At 42.1% G+C, this 24646-nt stretch overlaps 1 protein-coding gene across 7 annotated transcripts in view; it reads right to left on the bottom strand.

The window, feature by feature from the left end:
- LOC129367124 (unconventional myosin-IXAa-like) overlaps nt 1–24646 on the bottom strand; it is a 121329-nt gene that overhangs the window by 44693 nt on the left and 51990 nt on the right. For 6 of the 7 annotated variants that reach the window (XM_055041406.1, XM_055041432.1, XM_055041414.1 and 3 more), the window contains exons 3-8: nt 13156–13250; nt 12729–12791; nt 10836–10935; nt 9230–9283; nt 2495–2595; nt 2181–2307 (exon numbers count right to left, since the gene is read on the bottom strand). In XM_055041406.1, the coding sequence (XP_054897381.1) occupies nt 2181–2307; nt 2495–2595; nt 9230–9283; nt 10836–10935; nt 12729–12791; nt 13156–13250 (540 nt within the window). The remainder of the gene's footprint in view (nt 1–2180; nt 2308–2494; nt 2596–9229; nt 9284–10835; nt 10936–12728; nt 12792–13155; nt 13251–24646) is intronic. The other variant, XM_055041454.1, reaches the window with a different exon arrangement.

Raw genomic sequence — 24646 nt, 5'->3', positions numbered from 1 at the left:
CATGTCAGTACAAGTCAAAATGAGGTTTTCTCTACCTGCGGCAGCACAGCTCCACAGTAAATGTTCAGTCAGGATTAGTAAACAATATGTAAAAAAAAATCAAGATGCAACCAGTTCTTAAAGCTCAGGACACATTTAAAGATGCGGTTGGTTGTGATTGAACAAAATAGGATTGTCGCACACCAATCACTGAGCCAGTGACTGAGATGTGACTAAATGCTGCTGTATTTCAGTCAAGCGCAGCAAAAATGGGGAAATTTCTGTTGTCATTCAAGTACATTGGTCATGAATCATAGTTCATTGTTTTAACTTTGGATGTTTTTCTTCTTGTTTGACTCATAAATGTTTCCAGCTAATCTGACATATTTAATATAAGACAAAGGTCGCTTTTATAAAAAAAGGAAATACAAACCAAGTGGGCCTTTGCTGCAAAGGCAAACCCAATGCCTGCAGTATTGTTTGACTGTAGTCAGCAATCATCTTAAAACATCCCTTCTGTAAAAAAAAAAAAAAACTTACAAAACAAATAAAAAGAAAGCCTTCCTCCTGACTCTACGGCTTTATAAGGCGTCTGTGAGTGTCATATTCTCAATGGTTGCTCACAGCGAGCTCCAAACATCTGGAGGGGCGCGCGGCCCTCGCCTTGCTGCAGGTCTTGCTAGACCTGCACCAGTCTGAATAAGCTGGAAATTAAAACACTGGCCGCCGATCATGTGGCCGACATGTGGCTCGGGTGACGTCAACACCGCTCTGGATCTCTGGAGACAGAGAAAGAGCGGTGGGGGTTCAGAGAGTCCAGTCTGGATGCTGGGACCCTGGCATGCTCTCCGCAGTCATAACATCCCCGCGGCGATGTTGACAGGCAACGCTCGGCACGCTGCTTTGTTTGGGACTCGACGAGCGCGTCCGGCCTGCAGTCAGCGTGTGCGTGCGCGGTCTGATCTCAGCGTCTCTGCAGGTCGCCGCAGAGACGTGTAAACACTGCGCGGCCCGTCGGGCCGGGGCTGGGGCTGTTTTTTCCTGTCCTGCGGACAGATAACGGGTCTGCAGCAGACTAAACTCACAGGGCAGACTGATTGGCTCACAAAAAACACGGTTGCTAAACTGAAACTCATCAGGTTTGGAAAAACAACAGAACGGGACGAAAGGAGGCGGATGAAACGAACGGAGAGAAAGAGGAGCAGACCTGAGACTCTTTCAGGAGCAGCAGGACTGACGCCTTTTTTTTTTTTTAGCAAACAGACTTTTTTCCCCAGACCAGTCGGTCTGAAAACTATGGACGATTAATCGTTTACAAAATTAGTTGATTAATTACGGTCAGTCATTACTTATAGATGAAAGTAATCTATAATCAGTCACTCAAAGTTTGGCATAAAAAAACCTTCAAAGCATGTTAGCAGCCGCTATCAGTGCCTGATGTTTTCAGCGAGTGGAGTCAAAGATAAGCTTGATGTTCGCCTGCAGCAAACTCAGAGAGGGCGTCTGAAAACGGCCCGAACGCCAACAACGTTTTGTGAAATCCCTGGATGTTTGGATGGCTCTCAGGGACCTGAAGCTCCTCTTCGTCTCTGCTGCCAGCAACTTTGTTATTAAAAAAAAACAAAACGAAAAAAAAACTCACAGGTTCAAATGTTAAAATCACATACAAGCAGCGTTCAACAACTGAGCAGAGGTTGAACACTTCTAGATCAGACTTTAGGTAAGCCAGCACTCGGGGGTACCAATTTTTTAGGAGCCACAAACAATTTGTAATTAATTATTTTATTTTAATGAATGCATGTTTTGAAAACATTTTTCTTCATGTCAAACTCATGGGCAGATATCAGGTGAGTTATATTAATATTTTGAGATATTTATGAAGTTTTAATTTTTTTCTTTCTTGATTTCTTTGGGCGATTTCTTTAGGAAGATCAGAGTTAATGGCTAAAGAATGTGTTAAACTTACCAAGTTCACATCTATTGATGTATACAACTACCTACTGATGTAATGTAATTTGCATTTGTAAGAGAATTTTTCTTTAGTGAATAAAGCACCAAGACTGGATCAAGCCCACATTCTTATAAATCCGGTTTTGTTTCAGTAAACACAGCAGTGAGACAAATAAGTATCTTGTGCTTCTAGAATATTTCTGAAGCAGTGAAGGTCCTGACATTATGAACTGAACTAAAACATTTCCAACCTCCAGCAGCTCTGAGACGATGGGCAGCCCCTCCGGGTTACAGATGTCGATGGAGTCGTCCCTGTAGGTCTTCTTCTTGTAACGGATGTTCCCCAGGTGCAGGATGGCGGACAGCAGGGAGAAAATCCTGACAAGAAATACGTCTTTTTGTCATGGCTTGCAGATCATTCCCTGCCCACCCGTCCCGCTGAGTTATCGACGCGGGTCGAGGAGAGGCCGTAAATAAAGCGACACAGGCTGATAGAAACGTATGGGAGGGTCACGGGTCGATTTCATATCCTAGCGGGTTAGCGGGGGTCACGCCTCGGTCTTACTGTTTGCGGGTGGATGGCAGGAACCCGACCATCTCCATGGCCAGCTGCAGCCGCTCGAAGTCATGCTTCAGGTCTTCTCCCTCTACGGAGAAACAGTCCTGCTGGTGTCGGGAGGAAACATGCGAAGACAAAAGAGCAGAAGAAGAAAAGAGATAGAAATCAGCACCAGCAGCATTTGGAGAAAAAAAAAACCTGGGCTGGGCATTTGTTTTATCGTCTATTATTTATCGTGATTTATCGTTAGGATGAATTCCAGTTAATGTTTAAATCCCTCAAAACTGTCTGTACTGTGGGGATTGTGAGGTTTACCATTTTTTCCAGTGTTTGTTCATGGAAAAAGTTTTAAAATATGATTAAAAATAGACACTGTCTGCAGTTTAGTGATGCAACTCATGCTTCTTTATGTGAATGGTGTCCTAGAGAAGTGTATTACAAATGGACATGTTGTGGAGTAATGACTTCAGCATCATGCATTCACCAGCTGCACATTTCCATTTCAAATGTGCACAAAACTTTGTCAGCTTGGCGCTAATGTCGAAAAACGCAATTTCACAATTACAGTATTTCTTTAAATGAGAAGCTAGGTTGAAATCACATATGAACAAGTTGTGACGTCATCTTCCTACTACTTCCTGTTGTCTTCTTTGTCATTTCCACCAGCAGTAACATCTGGTTGTTGATCGTAAAAACTTTATCAAAAATTGCAGCGTTTTCGTTATTTTCATAATTCCAATTTGTGGAATGATATGGTCAATGAAAACACAGCTACGATTACCTAAGAAAGAAGTAATCATTCTTATTACTTTTATTGTTAGCATAAAATATTGCAATTAAACTTTACGTCCATAACAGCCACTCCTAAAAACAACACAATTTAACACGTATCATAATCAGCAATAGCAGCTATGCTTCATTTATAAATATGTGCAAAACTTTGTCCATATTCTGCGAATGTTGAAAAACTCTTTGCAACTTTGGAGTTTCCTGTAAATAATTAAAATCACATGTGAATAAGTTTCTTCCATGGCATCATCCTCCTGCCACTTCTTTGTGTTTTCCGCCAGTAGCAGCATCCCCTGCTGATTGTGAAAACTTTTTTCGAAACTTGTTTCCAATAGGCAGGTTTACTTTCATTGTTCCAATTTGCACAATTATGTGATGAAATCAGACACAGCTAGAAAAGTAACAAATAGTTCTTATCATTTTTATTGTTATCATGATATTACCACAAAATATCGTGATAAAACTAAGTCCATATTGCCCACCCCTTAAAACAACAGTTTAACGTTTATGACAATCAGCAGTCAGTTGACTGTTGATTGTAGCCTTGACAGCAAACGGCTGAACCAGCATGTCAATGTCAATGTCAAGGAAAACATCATTTCCAAAGTTCATCTCATCTATAGAGCAGCAAGCTGCAGCTGCACAAAGGGCATGGTGAACACGAGCGCATTCCGGGGCAATCACGAGACTCTGGTATCATACAGTCTTTGTTACCAGGGTTGAGATGGAGGAGAGATGCATCTGTCACATCCTGAACAATGTCTGAGGAGTCCACAGATACAGGAAGTGTCCTCATGCAGCGTCTCCTCAGGCCCTCTGCTCGGTCAGCTTCTCCCTGCTCCCAATAGCGAGCCTCTCCCGGGCTGTAATTAGCACATACCACAGCAACCGGACGCCGACGGAGGATACAGGAACCTATAATCCACACTCTGGAACCCTCTTCCACACTTTACTCTCCAACACTACTCTCCCTCTCCATTGTTTTTCTTTGTCCCACAAAGACTGGAGGGGCTAGAGGGGGGGTAGCTTCTCTGGTTAGCTTCTCTGGTTGCAACAAAAGGTCTGCCGAGGCTTCTGGCGAAACGGCAGGAACCCGGGAAAGACGAGTTTTATAGCCGCCGCCGGTTGTTTTTGACCTCAAACACCCAGAATGGCACAATGTGATACATTGATGGAAGTTGAGATAATAAAGATCAGCTTTGGCAGCCTCAAGGGAATACTTTGGTTAAAACCAACATTTTAGCTATTTGTGGTTTTTAAAAAAAAGTAGGATACAGAACAGACAAGAGTCTTGTTTTAAGCAAAAATATTATTGAGACAGACTCTGTTATTCCTATTCATAATTTATTGTCAGTAAAACAAGTATGCATTACTTATTAACCGATCACAGTGATACTTCAGCATCAGATCTACATCTAGAGCCTCGCAGCAGTATTCACTCCTCTTGAACATTTTTGCAGTACTCCATATCACAGACAAACGCAAATGTATCAGATTAGGATTTGATGTGGCAAAGCAATACAAAGGGAATGATTCATTGTGAAGTGGAAGGGAATTTAAATACGGTTTTATACATTTCCAGCAACAACCAATTCCACCATTGTCGGCTGCAATTGCCGGATTGAAGTTGTTCCATCATCATTTGAGCTAAAAACAGCAAATCTGTTTGGTGAACATCAGTAAACAACAAGTTTTCAAGTCTTGCCACAATTCCCAGTTGAAACAGATCTGGACTTTGACTAGGGCATTGTAAAAGGTGAACATAATTTGACATGAGGCAACGCATTGCAGCTTTTGCTCTATCTAGCTGGTCAGCTTATAGACAGTCATGTCTTGGTATGTCTGCAGTTGAGTCATATTCCTAAGCATCATTTCCCTTCGACTTCACTTCGTGTTGATCCATCTCAAGAAAATCCATTAATAAAAAACATTTAAGTTTGTTGTAACAGTGAAAAAGTTAAAGGGATGCGACGATTTAGCCAGGCAGTGTAGATGTCACAAATCATGACTCCATCATCATTTGAGCTATAAAAACAGCAAATCTGTTTTGAAGCAAATACAGCATGCATACACATCAACCAGACATTCCACACCAACAAGTCAGAGACGGCCCAACAACCCCAGAACTACCACAGCCACCAAACACCCGTCAAAAAGAAACATCCAAAATGTTTGGTCTTTGGGATCTTTGGGCAAAAACAGGTTGTTTTTTTTTTCATTCTTGAATGTTTATTTTCTATTTTTGCTTCCAGATCTCTGACATTTTTTTGTGCTGATTGACTCTATGCTGTGCACTCAGCACATAGTGACCAGTAGGAGAGATCAGAGGTTAAACAGGTCAAGGGGAAATTTGGTCAGATGATCAGACAGGTGGTCTAAGAGTCTGACAAACTTTCTATGCGGGTGTGTGGTAGGATCTGTGTGAACCCGATGGCATCATGTCCTTGAACAGACAGAATGAGGTCACTCAAAGGCCTTCATGAGAGCAAGAAGCAACAAAACGGTCAGAGGGGTCGGTTGAGGAGAGATGCACAGACACACTAAGACTGAGATCCGTGTTTTAAAGACATCATTTTGTTAAAGAAGGTAGCTGCACAGCAAAAGGACTGTTCGAAAAACATTTTATTGGATTGAATGGCAAAAGACTTAAAAAGAAGTCAAACAAAACAAAAACCTCTTGAAAAGCAGCTATCTCTACAATTACTCCTACAACTACTTCAGTAACAACAGGCTGCAAAGACCTCTTAAGATTAGAAACATTGATGGAAAAGTGTTCCTTTGCCTGCACACGTAATTACGGACGTTGGTGTCTTGGGTTTGCCCTCGCTGAGGGACAGTGGCATACTTATTGCCCCCATCTAGGTGACTGTACATTGAGATTCAGAGAGCTTGCTGGGCACTCCCATGTTCTACTGGAAGGACTGCAATGCTCAATAATAGTGAGGTCTGGTGCGGCGTCATTGGGTGTTGCCCCAGCAGACTGTCCATGGTGGAGATTTGATGCTGACCTCAAATCGGGACAGAAATGGGCAAAAATCCGACAAGGCTCCAAAAAAGATAAGACAGGATTCGCCAAAAATTTCTCCAGGATCTGGATGTAGTGAGGTCTGGGCAGTTCCCTGGAATCATACTCCAAAGCCTCAAAGTTTAAGGTTCAATCAGGGGTTCTTGAGGAAAATCAGCCAGATATCGTCTACACCAGGGGTGTCCTGGAGGGCCACTGCCGTACAATGTTTAGATGAGCCTCTGCTGTACCACCTGGATAGAATACTTAGGTCATTAAGGCTCTGGAGATCTCATATACACAAGGAGGAGGTAATTAAGCCATTTCATTCCAGTGTTTTGTGCCTGTGGCCCTTGAGGACTGGAGTTTGACACTTGTGGTCTCGACTCTAATGGAGAAGGAGCAGCACGTTTTTGTCCTTAGCTGTAGAACCCCGGGCCAGTGCCGGACCCTAAGAACCCAGCTTCACAGTTATCTTGGGGATTTGGAAGCTTTCAGCCACGTCCTTTGGGAAGTCCAGTGACTCCACCAACATTATCGACTCGCAATGTTTCCAGTCACAGCCAAGGTGTTGATGGGATCCGTTGAGGTGGCCTCAACCTTTTGCAGAAGATATGACTGTTAGATTAGTCAGGTCTTGATCTCTGGCTTTCCCTGGAGCAGTTTGCAGCAGAGTGTGAATCGACCAGGATGAGAATCAGCACCTACAAGTCTGTGACTTGTGATCCTGAGGTGGAAAAAGGTAGAGTGCCTCCTCCGAATAAGGGAAGAAACGGTGCTGGAGATCGATAGGTGGAGAGGTGCCAGCAGTACACAGCAGTTTTAATGTTTTACAGTTTGATCCTACATTTTCTGGTGACACTAAATTATTATACCAGTTACATACTCGTATTTAAATGTCAAAAAGCTTTCCACAGAGCCATGTAAAATGTGATATTTTTATAGGTCAAGAAGGATAATAGTGTGGATAGTTGATCTTGATACTTTTAGCCGAATCCACTCCACTCTTCACTGAACTCCCACATTCGGACATCGAGTCCCTTTATAAGAGAAATTATCACTATAAAACTCGAGGTGTTAATGGTAACAGCCTATTCGCTTGAGTGGAGCATTGTTTCACACTCTTCTGCCACAAAACAAGAAATGTTCGATTCAAACGGAAAAACGTTCCCACAGAAATTACTCGAACCGCTCTTGCAGCAAAAACTGGCTCAGTGTGTTCCAAACGTCTCTCATTAAGCCAATAAACTGCTGAATTTCCTCCTTCCAGCTTCGGCTGCGAGGTGGAGAAAGTTCCACGGGAGGAACCGACAAACTCAAATGGCCGTTTCGCTGCAGGAAATGTTGCGACACACTCCGACGTCTGCAGCTTGTTTCATTTTGAGCTGACGACTGCTTTCCTGGAGGCCCAATTTAAAGAGAAATTCATTATATTTTGATACTGAAGTTATTCTTCACGGAGCCTCGGATAAAGGAGAAGTAAAAAAAAAAAGAGAGAAAGAAAACGGTGCGCACAATGCCAAAGTCAAGAATAAAATGTGGTGAAATCGGGAGCCGTATTTGTTCGGACCAATTCTCATGGCTCGTGTGTTTGCTCAACGGCACAGTCGGAGGAACATAATCTCCCATTAGGTGATACCGAATCCCTTAAACACACACAACAAATCTCGCTGACCAAACATTACACACTTCATCTTATGGCTCACAGGACAGTAGCGGAGAGCAGCAAATCGGCGAACACACACACACACACGCAGAGAATGGACCCAGATCACACACTTTGTAGGGAAGTTTCCAGAAATGAAGCCGGTAGATCAATCATGTTGAGATGGTGATGTCCTCCAATCAGACCCCATGTCAAAGGTTAGATCCTCGTCTAAATATCAGCAAAACGTTCAAGAGTTTTTATTGTTCTCGTCTTTTCTTTGTCTGCTTGGTACAGAACCACTTCCCTCAATGCTTTTCCTTTAAAAAAGGTCTGTTGTTGCTCTGAGAGGCCAACAGAGATCAATATTTGTGTTTTTTTAAAATATTTTTTTAATTAATGTTACAGTTGAGTGTCGGACACCAAGCAATCCTTTATTCATCATGAAATCCTGAAGCTTCCCTACAAAGATGACCGTTTCCAGCTTTGGCGTCAACATCATCAACCAGCAGCAAATCATCCAAAAGCTTTGTTTGAAGGGATTCCTTTTCATTTACACTTTAATTCAGTAACTGCAGAGATGCACCGTGAGAATTGGGATTAAAGGCGCAGAAATACAGAAAATATATATTTTTTAAAGTAACAAAAAAAGCACAAAAAAACCAAAAAAGACATTCCGATCAGTCAAGGCAGGACGAGGCTAAATTCTGAAAAGCGCATTGTCCACAGTGAGGCATTTCTAAAAACTTTGCAGGATCAGAAGGAAAATAAAGCAAATCATTACATTGCAGTGGCAAAGTAAAGAAAAACAATTACAGTTTGACACTTTATGGCGTTCCAGCTTTAAAGGAACTAAGTGTTTCAGACATTTTGCAATTTTCTGGAAGCGTGCTCCAGATTAGAGGAGCATAAAAACTGAATGCTGGTTCTCCACGTCTGGTTCTGGTTCTCCTGAGTAGAATCAGAACCAGAAAACCTGAGCGGTTGATACCACAACAATGCCATAAATAGGCCCCAAATTCGTATCGGTGCATCTCTAAGAAACAGGGACGCAGACGCTTCGTTGCGTTCCCATAGATCTACCAAAACGGTGACATTACAAGGTATCCATTCAAACATCTGACAGCACATTTAACAGAACCAAGGCCAGGCTGCGTCTAACTTCGGTCCAGTTTGCTGAAAGCAGGCGGGGTGTGGACAGCCAGGAGAGACAACAAGACCAGGACTGGCACCAAAAAACCCCACTGAAGCATGACACACCCATAAACACAGACGTACACAAACAAGTTGGCGCAATACTGACCAGCTCAGACTCATAGAAATTGTCCCAGTGAAGTTTGTGTGGTCTCTTTGTCATCTGGAAGCAAGGCAAAGTGGGTTAAAACAAAAACAAAAAAAAACAGAAAAAGAGAAAGAAACACTAACGACTCCTGCAAAAGATGTTTTCCTGAAGAAAAAGTTTTTAAATTTTGCGTGAATTGGAGAAGTGACCCGACGTCTGGGAGGGACAGACGTCAGCCATCAGGACCGATGGCGACGGACACCTCCGTCATTTTTATCATTTTCACAATATAAAAATGATATTGTATCATTTTTTTTATTAAAATGTGGCTCTACCAGTTTGTTCAAGTTCAATGCTTTGTAGTAACACAGATCAATTACCAACAAAGCTGCTCTGAATCACATTTTTTCCGGATTTTCTGTTGCTTCTGTTGCTGACAAAGTCTTTATTTATTTATCAATTTTTTTCCCTCCTGTCCTCCTTTTTGCAAACACATCAGCTGATCAGACCTCAGTTTGCAAAAATCAAAGGCAGGCCTCAGTGCAGTCACTTTGGCTATATTTACATGTTCTCTGGTCAGCGTCAGAAGAGGCAAAACGCCTTCAAGACCTTCTCCAGTCCTACTTTTAAAAGGAAAACAAAACAGTCCTGCTGAGTTCAAACATCGCAGAAATAAATAACTCTACTCGGGAATGAGCTCGCGCCGAGGGGATCACGTGGAATGGAAGGAGAGATTCCTATCGTTTTGGGAGATTCTTATTAGATTCGGTTGGATTAGAAATCATTTCCAACCTTCCCCCATTGTTAAGGTAAAGCTCAATTAGCTACATGTTGAACGACAGCTGGTTAACTAGTAAGTCTGCGCCTTTATTTTTGAACACAATGTTCAAGGGTTTATCATTACAACCTGATTATTATTATCAATTGTTTGTACTTGACTCCATTTAATCTGGCGGTGAGGAGGGAGAGCACTCGGTGTGAGTAATCGTGAAACCACGGTGACTCGACACACGACCGAATCGGCACCACGCCGACTTTCAGGTTTGCCGTTGCCATGGAAACAGGGCTGCATGTGGGCACGAGGGGGGGGGGTCGGGCACGAGAGGGGTGTCTGTTTTGTTGCAGGGATTAAAGGAGAATCGAGAGGGACAAAAAGATTTCTATTTTTTTTTAAAGAAGCAGGGGGACGAAAGATGGAAAAAAAAAGGTTTTATTCCTCTGTTGCCGCCTCGGTGAATCGCTGCACTGTAAGGAAAAGGGAGCTGCCAGCACACACACACAGATGTACTGCAAAAAAAGATGCACACATTATGTAGGCTTCTGGCATATGTATACACACACACACACACACACACACACACACACACACACACACACACACACACACACACACACAGAAATATGAAGACACAAACAGACGCCTGGAACCAGGACTCGTGAGCGATGAGACATGCTCCAGTTTTGATAAATGAGTAAACAGGAGCCAGCAGAGAGACCGTCTGTTTCATTTTCATCATTTGTGCAAATCAAGATCCATTAATATGGAAATCTGGTGATTTTTTTTGTTTGTTTGTTTGCGTGTGTTTGTGCATCTTTGTGGATGAGTGTGAGTTTGCTGGAGGCTGACCTGGTTAAGGTAGTGGTACTCCTCTGGTTTGAGCAGGTGGAAAGCCTTTCTCTCCTCCTCACTGGCTCCAGCCAGCAGGTAGTAAAACACATGGTAGTTCCTGCACACACACACACACACACACACACACACACACACACACACACACACACACACACACACACACACACACACACACACGCACACACACATCAAATGACATCTCTTGCTGTTGATCTTTGGCATAATTAGAAATACGAAGGGGAATACACCAACGCTCAGTTTGAAACATCATGTGCATCAGTTAGACTTTTTGACATCGCTGCCTCACAGTTCAAGACTAACAAGGCGCTGCAGAACGTCCGGGTCGGAAGCAGCGACTTCTGATTACCCAGGACGACTTGCAGTGAACTGAAAAGCAGTTTTATTCCACCTGGAAATGAACTTCAAGTCTTTGCTTGAAGACTTGAAGTTTATCCTTTATACCCGACCCGTTAGAAATGCCAACAATAGTTGGGTTGTCAGAAAGGCTAACTGTGCTAAGTTAGCCTTAGCATAACAGGATTTAGATGCCAAATATTCAAATCCTGCTTCAGCGCAGAGCTGTGCAACACCGACTGCTCTCTTTCCATGATCCACAGACACAGCTCTGTTTTTTATTGAGTCGTTTTGTTTTTGCACAGAAGTGTCTTGTGTTTATAGCTCCATGGAAGAAATAATGGGATTTGTTGCTATCGGCCACGCCGGAGCACCTTTATTTCTGACACATTTATTTATGAAAACAGTTTTCAAATTCTAGTGGAAAATTCAACACAAGAAATTGTTGCTTTTAGCTACAGGTCCAGGACTTTACATTTATCCTAGAGTATCGGAGAATTAACATGCTCACAAAAATGGCGCTGCGATAGGCTTTATAAATACTAACAAGTTCCAGATTCTTTAGGTATAAAATGACAGACGAGATGCTCTGGTTCTCTCCGGGGGATTTTGGAAAGATCTTGCTAACAGCAGTGGGATAATAAAATACAAGTGACGTTCATATCTGTAATTGTTGAAGCTGTTCCTTCGTGGAGATTGGTAAGTGTGGCAAAAAAAATAAATAAATACTGCTAGGGAAACACTCATTCTCTGCAGCCAGTTCATCCTGACTTTATTAATAATACTCCAGAGGGGAAAACCTCCAAAATATGCCGACTACGGACAGAACCTTCATTTTCCAGTGTGATGATGTACTTGACCCAGTTTCTGACTCAGCTTACCCCTCGGCCTGATCATGTCCTCCCCAGTATTTTTTCTTTCCATACAGCGGGGGTCACTCAGAGGCAGCGTGCCAAAGACTTAAGATTTAAGACAGTTTGCAGTTTATCATCCCGTCGCTCGCTCCCCTCCCGACCTGTGTGGGAGGTCCCGTCTCCCATTTCTACCCTATCAATATGGCTACCAGGACCTTGTCGTCGGGGTGAAACAGAAACCTTTCACTTTAGAGGAATTTGTTGGCCTGTGGTGAAACATGGACACGTAGCGAGACGCCCCAGAGGACGACTTACTTTCATTGTAACGGCTGAGGGGAACGGGTGACGCGGAGGTTATGTCATCGTGTCACCTGGAGGAAAAACGATCCAATTTGTTTCCCATTTGTTTGCAATAAGTAATTCGTAATCTTCTTCTGTTGAATATGAATGCGATTAATGTCGTCAATCACCACCTACTGGCGCCAGATGGGCATTACAAGCCCAGAAACTACAGAGACGCAGATTTGTAAAACAGATCCAAACAATTATAAGAGAAAATCAGTTTCTGATTTGATTTTGTGCACATGCACAACTTGGCGCCTGTTCATTTAAAAAATGTGCCAGTTTTAGTCTACGCCCTGTAAAGTGGGTGAAAAAGATGAGGGGCGTTGAATTCGCTCACCTCTCGTTGTGCTCCTGGTACACCAGGCGGGATTTCTCCAGCAGATATTTCTCCACATAAGCGCTGAAAAAAACAAAAAACAGATACGATTATCAGAGTCTGGATAAAGCTGCTACTTATATGATTAGAAATCACGCGGAAGATATAAGAACAGATTTCTGCACACACTGCAGATTTTTTCCATGTGATTTTACACGTCAGTGAATTTTGGTGCTTGTTAGCCTTTGGCTTCTTCTACTGTCTTTGCACAAAGACACACCAATAAAATCAGTTTTAAAAAAATGGCATCGCTTCGCCTTTTGAAAACAATCTTGAAGCATGCTTTTTAGTTTTAATTTTAATAAAATTGTCCACTCCTTTATGTTGGTCGATCACAAAAATCCCAATAAAATACATGGAAGTTTTTGAGTTTTCCTTCCACTCTTACCCTCTGACGGTGCCGCTCTCCTGGTAGTTGACCTGGATGAACTTCCCGAAGCGGCTGGAGTTGTTGTTGTGTGCCGTCTTGGCGTTCCCAAAAGCCTGCGGAGGAAATAAATCATTTGTAATTTTTTCTTAATGTGCTTCAGATGACACAGGTAAAGAATCCCAGCACGTTTCTGTCTTCATTCAACCAACACAAGAAACCAGAGAAATTATCTTTAAACCGTAATATTCAGACGTCAGGAACAGTGAATATTTATTTGAGAAAAGAGGGAAAGGATACCAATCATTATACTCTATCAGAGGTCAGGAGGCGCAGGAAAGGGTCTGGACACTCCCTCCCCCCACGCCCCACACACACATGCACACACACTCTCTGAGCTGCCAAATTCCTGTGAAGGCAAACGGAGCGCAGCTGAAAACAGACACAGGCGTTCCTCCTGGTGGGCATTTCTGCTGCGACGCAGACCAACAGAGAGAGCCCATCATTAGGGGCCTCTGGAGGACTCATTTGTGTTCTCGTTATGAGCGCGATGGGGCCCGCTGGGGTGAGAGACGACAAGAGGAAAGAGAAACGAGGCGAGGGGAAAAAAGTATCTGTTGGGTATAAAAGCTTTGAACCAAACAGCAGAAGGAAGGATTTAATAGACAAACGGAAAATATAAAGAGAAAAAAGTCAAAAGAAAAAGAACAGGGGGAGGAATAAAAAAAAAAAGTTAAGAGAACCAGATCAGGTCCAACTTTAATAGGAATACACAGTGTTCCAAATTATTATGAACATTGGATTTAAGTGTCATAAAGATAAAATATTTTGTTGTGCTATTACATTTATAGATAGTATTGTGTGTCAAGGCTCTTTGAATCACTGTAATTGATTTCAGAGACCTGGGTTGATTAGTTTAGCTCAATTAAAGGAAATCTACTTCAGAAGGATGTTCCACATTATTAAGCAGGCCACAGGTTTCAAGCAATATGGGAAATAGAAAGAATCTCTGCTGATGAAAATCATCAGATAGTGTAATGCCGTATGACAAGATATGAAAACATTTGATATTTAATGAAAACTGAAGCATCATCATCGTACTGTGAAGAGATTTATGGATGATTCTGAACAAGGATGGGTTTGGACAGACAAAGGCTAATGGGAAGGTTTCTGTTAGACAAATCCATGGGATTAGGAGAGCAGCTGTTAAAATGCCCTTACAAAGCAGCAAACAATTAGAAGCTGCTGGTGCTTCTGGAACCTGAAGGTGGAGGATCCTCCAGAGGGGTGAAGTGCATGAACCGACTATTGGGCCGCTAACCAGAGCTCACAAGCAGAAACGGTCGCATTGGGCCCAGCAGTACATGAAGATTCATTTTCAAACAGACTTGTTCACTGATGACTGCTGTGCAACCCTGGAGGGTCCAGATGGACGCAGCAGTGGGTTGGTGGTGGACGGTCAAAACATCCCAACACGGCTATGACGTCAGCAAAGAGGTGGTGGAGTCATGCTTTGGGCTGAAATCATGGGGAGAGAATCACTGGTTGACCCCTTCAGAGGTATGAAAATGACCTCAGCAAAGAAGATGGACTTTCTGACTGATCACTTTCTTTCATGGTTCAAAACGAAGAGCCGGATCTTCAGTAGCAAAATCATCTTTATGCATGACACTGTGTGATTGGCTGCTATGGGCATAAAAGGGGAGAAACTCATGGTGAGGTCACAATCCTCCTCTGACCTCTGACCCTATCGAGAACCTTTGGAGTTTCCTCAAGCAGAAGATCTGAGTCTGGGATCCAGTTCATATCAACACAGCAGGTCTGGGAAGGTTTTCTGACATCCTGCAAAGAAATTCAAGCAGAAACTTTCCACAAACTCACAAGTTCAACGGATGCAAGAATTGTGCAGGTGATATTAAAGTAGGGCTCCTATGTTAACATGTAACTGTCTGTTAAGATGTTTTTGACACAAATAGCTTTCGATTTTAGTACTTGATGCTGCACATCAAAGAATGACCGTTTGCAGTTCTTTATAATCCATAAAATGTTTAGAAAATCTGCTCTGCATAATAATTTGGAACAGTGCATTTTGAGTTTTTTTATTTTTTAAATAAATACTGTTCTCATGGGGAGCTTTGTTCAGTAAAATGTGATTTATACTGTAATAGTTCATGACTTGAAAATTATGCTGACCATCATTTGCATTGACCATTTAAGAAAACCTGAGAAAATATCACTTGCATGATCATTTGGAACATGGTGTACAAGCGTTTTGGCATCAAAGAGGATATAAACTTCACCTTCTGCCTAAATAACAAGCAGCAGACACACAGAGACTGCAACAACTCGGTTAATGAAAGGAAAACCTGCCGCTGAATCCAGCTTTGATCTGATTCATTGCCAAGAAAAAATAATAATAAAACCCTGAGAACACCAGCAGAACCTGGTCGACAAAACAGGTGACAGAAGCCGAGAAAACTGTGAGGACCACGCATGTCCTGTTTCTAATCAAGTTATTTTTTTGTTTTGATTTTTCTTACTGCTTAATTATTTTTTACATTGTGTATTTTTATTGATTTGGTATACTTTTTGTTTTTCTTGTGTCATTTATAATATTGTTTAATTTGTTTTTATGTGAAGAACTTTATAACAGCTGTTATAAAAAAGTGCAATATAAAGAATTCTTATTATTATAATAATTTTTTATAATTATGACTTACAGCACGTCTCCATCAGGAGACATAACCCAGAAATAAGAGGTTGTTTCTACGGTTTCAAGAGGGGAAGCACTGATGTAAAAATCTGGGCCGATATTGATATCTGATGTTAGAATCGCCTTTATAACAAAAAAACCCCCAATCATTTCACAAATTTTGTGAAAAAATGACATTGTCTGCGGTCAAGCTGACCTGAGATTGACAAACACGCGATCAAAAAAAGGCGGAGCTACTGAGTCGACCATCCAAAAAGAAAAGCCAAACTCAATCACCTCTGGATGCAGGAGCCCCTCTGTGGCTAAATATTTGAGTTTCACGAGGAAAATCCATTTCCCGAATCCATCAAACCCCCACCAGCTCTGTGTGTGAACTCCTAGGTATAAACACGGATCTTAAAGAAACGTGGCCCATCGTGCACGTGCGCTGCTGCAGGAGTTGGTTTTTGTTCATTCTCTGCAAGTGGGAAGGAGATTAATGAGGACGGTGGCTGAGCCTGGATGATTTAGAGTGGAGCTGCGCTTCATGGTCAATGGAAAACACACACTGTGTGTGTCGGCTCAGGGTGTGAGGGTTGAGGAGCATCCCGGGAGCATTCAGGAGTTTGGAGGTCGGGACATTGACGCGTTCTCCTGTCCTGAAACTCCATGTTTCCAAAGTTAATTCAAGGGCTATTACAAAAATAGAAGGTCCGTCTGAAGCATCATCACCAACAGCTGCGTATTCTTGTCTCCAGTGGGCATCACAGAGTGAACACCTGAGACAAACAGTCATGTCTTCACAAGAATTTAAGGAGGAAAATTTAAGGTTTTTTCAGACATTAGTCTGATAGACTCTGTTTGATTGGGAATGAAAAACAGTGGCGCAGTTGGTAGCACTGTTGCCTTGCAGCAAGAAGGTCCTGGGTTCGATTCCCAGCCTGGGGTCTTTCTGCATGGAGTTTGCATGTTCTCCCAGTGGGTTCTCTCCGGGTACTCCGGCTTCCTCCCACAGTCTAAAAACATGACTGTAAGGTAAATTGGTCTCTCTAAATTTTCCCTAAGTGTGAGTGTGTGGTTGTTTGTCCTGTCTTTTTCTGTGTTACCCTGTGACAAAATGGTGACCTGTCCAGAGTGACCCCCCCTCCCGTACGGAACGCAGCTGGAGATAGGCACCAGCACCTCCTGACCCCACTAAGGACAAGGGTGACCAGAAAATGGATGGATGGTACATCAAATAAAAAACTTTTTGAAAAACCTGTTCCCCTCCTCACCTGTGGAGGCACTGCACCAGAAACTACTAAAGAAAATGTCACAAAAACCTAATGTAACTTCCTTCTTCACAAAATGTAAACAAAAGTGGAGTGGCATCAGATTTTAGCCGTAAAAGGATTTATTTTATGATTGTGGCAAAAACAAACACCATGAGCAATTTAATGCCAGTGATAGACTTTCTCTGAGGTTTGTTTTGGTTGTATTTTCCCAGAATGCCCTGAGTTGTAGTCCTGCTTCCTGCTTTTGGAGTTAGCTTTTAAGGTTTATAATAAACGCAATGATGACCCGGTCATCTTGCGTTTGCTGAAAATAAATCAGAATCATAAATCAGCAACTGCAAAGGAAATGAATCTCGTGAAAAAAGATGAGAAAACTAGAAATCTTGGCAGAACTAACGCCCTTCATAATGCCTTTTTTTATATATCAAGTGGTGCAGCAGCAGTATGGCGTTGTTTTGGCTTATTTGGGACATAAAAAAAAACAGAACTGCGATACACCAAAGTAATGTGTAGCCTCTTGTTATAACCCAGATGTGTTCATTGAAAATTAATCAGCGTCAAACCTGCCGCGCGGCACAGATGTACAGATGACTCCCATTTAAAAGTGGCTTGTCGAGCTGATGTGACACGTAAAAACCTGCATGCAATGAGGAAACGTCTTCCAAAGAAACTGCTGAGATAGATATTGTACATGAGAAGCCTGATTTATGCCTGCTCCCATGCCTCAAGAAAACTACCAGGAACAAAAAAGGCCCGAGGGGTGGATGACATTTCTTTTTCCAAACATTTCTAACCCTTGAAAGACTTCATAGGTTTTTTCTTTTATGTTTAAAACATGGTTTTATGCCACAAACTAAAACTAATGTAAGTCCGACATTTGTGGTGTGATAGAATCCACAAAGAAATACTTATAGGTGTTAAAAACAAGTTCCAATCAACACATTAAAGATGCAGGTGTTTTAATGATGCAAATACATTGCACCTAAAGGCATAAACGTGTCGTGAAAATGCGCCCGTGTCCTAATATTTGCATAAGAACCTCACACGATGTAATGCTAATGTGTGCAGCTTTTGCGCTGGTGTCGCCTTGTAGGCTCTTTCCACGCTGTCACATTACGTTAGCCCGCCGTTTCCTCCACAGCTGCAGAAACCCCAGGTCATCCTCCTCAGGAAGCGAGAGGTGCTAAAGGTTTTACTGAGTTAGAGCTTACAGGACAGAAAACATCCCATTTTATTAGCGTTAGCAGGTTGGCTTTGTTTGGCTTAAATATTAATATGCATCACCTGGTTTATCCTTCCTCTGCTTCACCCCGTTTCATAGTCATTTCGGTCTCATCCAGCTGCTGTGCATCCCTGCCCTCATAAATCGTTATGATATTTTGAGAAACTACTACGCGTCCAAACATCTGCTTGGCTAGCTGCCTTAAGCATGTAACATGGACCTCAGAGCAAATGTGCGGCGTTTTATGAGACTTTTCTTTACACTGTATGTGGACATGGGCTGAATGGTGTGTAAACTATGCCACTGATCCCCTCCATTCTTACTAAGGTTAGATGTTTCACATCTTCACAGTCTACAAGCTAAGCCAATGTCTGTTTAGCAGCTAACCACTAGCTAGCTACCTGAGCAAATAACCAGCTAATACTAGAGAGTCGCAAGAGAAGAATGTTGAAAGTTATTCAGTCATATTCAATTAATTATTCATTCTTGTTTGTCAGATTAAGGCAAACGTAAGAACTTTTTTGCTGAAACTAGAAAGTTTCTTTAGCTTGCCCTACAGCCCAAACACACATAGCAGTAATGGCGGATTACTTGTTCGACGTTACAACTACAACTGCTACAGAACGTCTTTATTGCGTCACTTTGTTATTCGCAATTCTTGTTTTCTTGCTGCGTTTAATCGCACATTCATGGCCTGCAAGTTCAGGCAATGTCTGTTTAGCCGCTAACTGCAAACTAGTAAACAAGCTAATATTAGATTAGCTTATTTTAGATAGTTGCTCCATAGAGAGAATAATAATAAGAGCTGTACAGTCATGTTTAAGTATTGATTAATTCCAATGAGGCGTGTTTGTCAAATTAAGGCCTGTCGGCACAATTTTAAAGATATTTTTGTGAAACAGTAACGTTATTAGTGGTTTGTGGCTCTTGTCCACACAGAAATACCATTTCCAGTCACCCGAGGCACTTTTTCTCCCCCCACAAAACAGGTGTCAAAGTGAAAATCACACCATCTCTTGCTGTTTATTTACACTCTGATATTGATATTTATACACAGGCTTATTATACTTCTGTTTTCCAAATGTATTTATGAGTTTCAGCAAAATCAACATTAACATTCAAGACCAGATTTTACAGCTGCAACCTAACTTTGGTCAAAAACCAAGTTAGCAACACATTTGCTTGTAGCAAATAGAGCGAAAGAGCAACTTTGCCTTTAAGTTCGAGCAGCAAAGAGCTTCACATGTACAGCAAACTTAATACCGCAGTTCTGCATAGTGATGCAAACCACATTTGCCGCCTCATTTAACAACTTTAGCACGACTGCAGCCAGCTGCAATGTTACACCATTGATACGGATCAGACAGACACACAAAGCTGCACCTCTGACAGCTTAATTGCCGGCGTTTATGAGAGAAATCCGTGTTGAGAAAACCATTCATCACGTACGGCGCAAGAAAAGAAAAAAGTTAATCGCAACAAGGGAACCAGTGAGTTTCTCCTTTCTGGGGTTGAGCTGAAAATGATGCAGGATTACACAGAAAAAATGTTTTTAAGGGATTATGTCTGATCAAAGACGGGAGATTTTTTTTGTGTCTCAGAAATGTGTTGAGCTGCTCTGTGACAGTTTACTCTGAGCTGACCCATGTTAATCGGCCGGGTCGATACTTTCCGCTGCTCGGTGTTCGTCTGCCCTGCAGGCAGAGTTAAGTGGTGTACAAATAAAGAAAGAGCCAATTACTGAGGATTCCTCCGGGGCATTAAATTCCTCGCTAAGTTTAGTTCTTGCGATGACACATTGGTGCTAAAAATAAGAGCATGTTGGACTTCTGTTTGTTCAGCAAATAAATCAGAGGAATTACAGCCAATAAAAGTAGCACAAAAGGAGGTCAGACCTTAAAGAAAACCAAAATTCTCTGCAGGTCATGAAAACCCTTAACAGTTTAACTCAAAACTATTCAGATGATATAAAAATGGGCCGCTATGGGCACACACCGACAAAGAGCTGCTTGGTGTCGTTTTACTTTTTCTATATTTACATTTAAACTTTCTCAAACAGTGACCAGTTTTATGCCAAAAGGACGAAAAACAAACATATTCATTAAAAGCACATTTGTACGCTGAAGTAAGAATATTCGAACAAGAGGGAAAAAAGTCCAGCTGGTTTCTCCCTGAGGTCAGAGTTGTACCCACAAATCCACCTCAAATCCAAAATGGCGGCCATGTGGGTGAAGTCTAATAAAAGCTGCAAAAATAAACCATCTAATTGCACTTCTGTTGCCTTTTACCAAATTAATTCAGTAACACGGCACTGCATAATGTAGCCAGTGTGAATAACACGATCTCTAGATAGATGTTTTGTATTTTTTAATATGCATCAGTTTAATTGTACGCAACACTTAGGAAATGCCCAAAAAACTTTTCCAACTCGTTACTGGAAAACGAATGGACGTTATTCCAAGACCGGAGCGATGACTTCCAAGGCAAATATCACGCAGAGAGCAATCAAATCTCAACTTTATCTATTAATACAGGCTGCTGCTAAATCATAACGGATAACTGGCAAAAGCAGTTCGCAGCACAACTACCGGAGCCGCAGGAATGATCAGACTTTTCAGAATAAACTTGTGAATTTCCCAGGAGGGTCGTCCTTGTGGTGCCATGGATATTTGCTTTCCCCTCCCTTCTTACACAGTGGCATGCAGCGAGATGACATCACATCATGTTCCCTGCTAGCAGGTGCAGCTGGGCTTCAGGGCACGCTGGGAAAAATGGAGCAGGAATGTGCAGTGGAGGGGGGGAGAGGGTGTTAGCCAAGCCTGACCTCTAGGTATGAAGTCAGATTTGGAAATGCTCAGCATAGCAGGTGCTTATGGACGCGTCTGACATTTCTGGAGAGAGAGAAATATGGCAAACAAACCCACTGGGCTAAGAGAGGGGCGGGAACTAGGGACGCACCACTTCTGATCCCGATACAGATATCGGAGGTTGAGTATCGGCCGACGACACAGAGAAACAGAGCTGAATCAACTTAAATGCTTCTTTAAAAAAAAAAAAAAAAAAAAAAAAACAGACATAAATGTACTGAATGAATGAATTTGCTAACTCTGCACTAGCACTGCACACCTAAATACACCAGTGGCTTCACAAGTTTTATTCAAACATGTAAAAACAACTTCAATTTGTTCAGTCGGTCCAGATAGATGTATAAAAACGAAAACAGACTAAAACAAAAGATTGACTGCGTTGGTCAAACGTGCAAATAATCTGCAGCAAACCTTCTTTCAAATGGTCCAGAAAATGCAGTAACTTATTTTAAATGTAACGTAAAACAAATGAGCCTGAGGTTAAGAGCACAAAGCATAGAATTAGACTGAATAGATCTTACCTTAGGGATCAGGCACTTTGATCTTCCTGAGAATTATCAATATTGGCAACGATACAGATATTAATATTGGATCGGAGCATCTCTAACAAAAACTGAGCTCAAGCTCTCGTTCGACTTGATCGCTCATTTGGACACACAGAGCAACTTGAACATCTGTAAACCCTCAACTATGCAGTTAGTTGGTTTAAAAGCACAAGTCAAAACTCCGTGGTTTCATTTTATCACAATATTTCCACTCCATTTTGAATCATGCAACACATTTCGTCAATTCTAACTAGCACATTTGAGGCTTGGTTAAGCCTTTAAAGCTGGAACATTCTTCTACTACAAGCCCTGGTAGGTAGTTATCACTGAAAGTATAAATACACATCATAGTCCAGTTCTGGGATGCCTGATGTGTCAGTTATTACAAGTTGGGAACTTCTCGTCCGGCAATGAGGGAACTTCTGTCCCACAGATGAAGCTGTGGGACAGGATCATAAAACAGCACTGCAACATTTGACCTGGTGAAGATGATTGTGGTCATCGACCGGCGTGGATTGCACTTCGCTTTTCTTCTACAGCTCACATCTACACTCGTCCTCCACAGACATTTAACGCCGATCCAAAAGCAAAGAGGAAACCTTCTGTCTCCTGGATGCAGAGTGTGACGCAAACCCAGTCCGGTATCGTTGCATCAAAACCTAATCAGCGACTAAAATCGGCCCCCGGTTTGGTTTCAGCTTTCCACAGATCCGGTCTGTTCAAGATCCTGCGTGTGGGTTTTCACTCGCCGGCTGAAAATGCTTTTCTCAACATGCCATTAGGTGACACAACTGCACAGGAGGAATGCTTCATGCGGTAAGCACGGGTACTTAACGTCAGGGCCTAATGAGCGGTGCTGGATGTAAAAAAAAAGAGAGAGAGAGGGGAAAAAAGAATCCCGCTCTGCACCTTCCAGCTGAGAGAGCGCCCAGGATTTATTGCTTAATTTAACCACAACTTAGCTTAAAACTGGCCGTCATGCTGACACTGGCTCACCGAGTCACGGCAGGATGGAACAGATACGCCTGTAAACTACGAAAGGCTTACTGCGTTTACATTAGAGGGCGCTTTACCAAAACATTAATGATCTAGAGGAGAGAAGCAGACCAGGGTGTCAGTATAGCTTTTAAAGTAGCAGGAGGAACGGGGAAATGTGTTGGAGGACCTCGTCGTTTTTAATGACAGCCGTCAGAGATCGCCATTGGCCGAGATCATCTAAGCCTAAATAACAAAATGTAAGTGCGAGAAATGCACCAATATAAAAATTTTAGTTAATTAATATTATTGTGATGGTCAACACTCAATGCTGATATTACTGACGTTACACATTTCTCTATAAGTTCAAACTGTAAAAAAAACAAAAAACAACACAGCTGACAGTAAACACTGAACAATCCTGCGTTGCATCATTACTACTGTAACACGGCCACAGGAATCCCACAAGTCAAACACAACTACAAACAATAACAAGTCGGAAGTAATCATCGATTATCAATATCGACCCGGTTTGACTTATGGAGCTGATAATGAAGTGAAAAAAGTTCATGTATGTAGAACATTTCATCAACAAGGCAGGTCAAAATGCTTTACATGATAAAAACGTCACACAGTAACCAACTGTGAAATAAGCAACAAAGTTTACATTTAATCAAACAACATTAAATATCAACGTTCGATCAATGTTTCACTTAATAGTAATCAAAAGCAAATCTGAACAGGTTGGCAATCAATACGACTAAAGTGTTGGTCTTGTCTTAGAAACATTCTTCAGGAGCTGGAGGGCTGATTTTGTTACCGTGTTTATGTGTCTCTGAGGGTTCAGGTCAAAGTTCATCACTACACCCAGATTTCAGATCGCCGGTTTCCAGCTGTAATAACTGACACATCAGGCATCCCAGGACTGGACTATGATGTGTATTTATACTTTCAGTGATAACTACCGACCAGGGCTTGTGGTAGAAGAATGTTCCAGCCTTAAAGGCTCAACCAAGCCTCAAATGAAAAGATACCAAACACTCAACAACAGCTGTTTGGAAATGGATGAAGCATAAAGCATGTTGCGATTTTTGATTATGCAACAGTCCTGATCTCATTAAAAATATTACAGGTGGGTCTTTTTAAAGTAAAAATTGCTTTTTGCAGAGAGTTGAAATGCAAAACATGAAAACTGTGTAATAATTATTATGTGGAATTTCCACGTCAGCCCCTCTTATCATTCAGTCAGAAATAACCGCCAGCATTCACTTCCTGCAGCAGCTTCACCCGCCGATGCCTTCAGTCGATGCGAGGAGCATTTGTGGTTCTCAGCACCAACTAACTGCTGCGTGGTGAGGTCTGAGTCCCCGGAGGGCAACACACGCAGGCTCCGGGGGAATGCGTCTCTGCGAATGCAAACTGGGTCCTTCTCCGTCTCCATAGGAACCGGAAGAGAGACGGCTAACGCCAGCTCAACGGTTCGGGTAATTATGTCGTACACGCTTGGCTCTGGGCTCTGCAGGAGCGCCGATCGTCTCAGCGTCGCTCTGACAACGGTTGTGACGAGCAGAAAGCAGCGGGAATAAGAGACCGTGTTGTCACCGACACCAGTGTCTTTTGGCACAGATTTAAAGCTGCAGTGTGTAACGTTTATTAAAATATTTATTTATTTATTTATTTTTTACGTATTTATTAAAACTGTCTATGTTTTGACAATCTGGGATGAAACAGAATCTGAAAAAAAAAATAAAATCGAGCTCCTCCCCCATCTATAGTGTTAGTTAGAAACAACCAACCAGAGGCAGGGGGAGGGTCTTAGCGCTGTCAATCATCCCAGTGTGCACACAGATTATCTGTCTCATACCTTCACAATGTGATGATAGTTTTAACAAATATGTTAAAAAATATTTTTTTTTAAATAATAATCTACTGTGGCT

The sequence above is a fragment of the Poeciliopsis prolifica genome, unplaced genomic scaffold, assembly GCF_027474105.1.
Source record: "Poeciliopsis prolifica strain line A6 unplaced genomic scaffold, Auburn_PproV2 SCAFFOLD001, whole genome shotgun sequence".
NCBI lineage: Eukaryota > Metazoa > Chordata > Actinopteri > Cyprinodontiformes > Poeciliidae > Poeciliopsis > Poeciliopsis prolifica.
The sequence above is the reverse complement of the archived record's forward strand: the minus strand, read 5'-3'. Positions and strand labels throughout refer to the sequence as shown.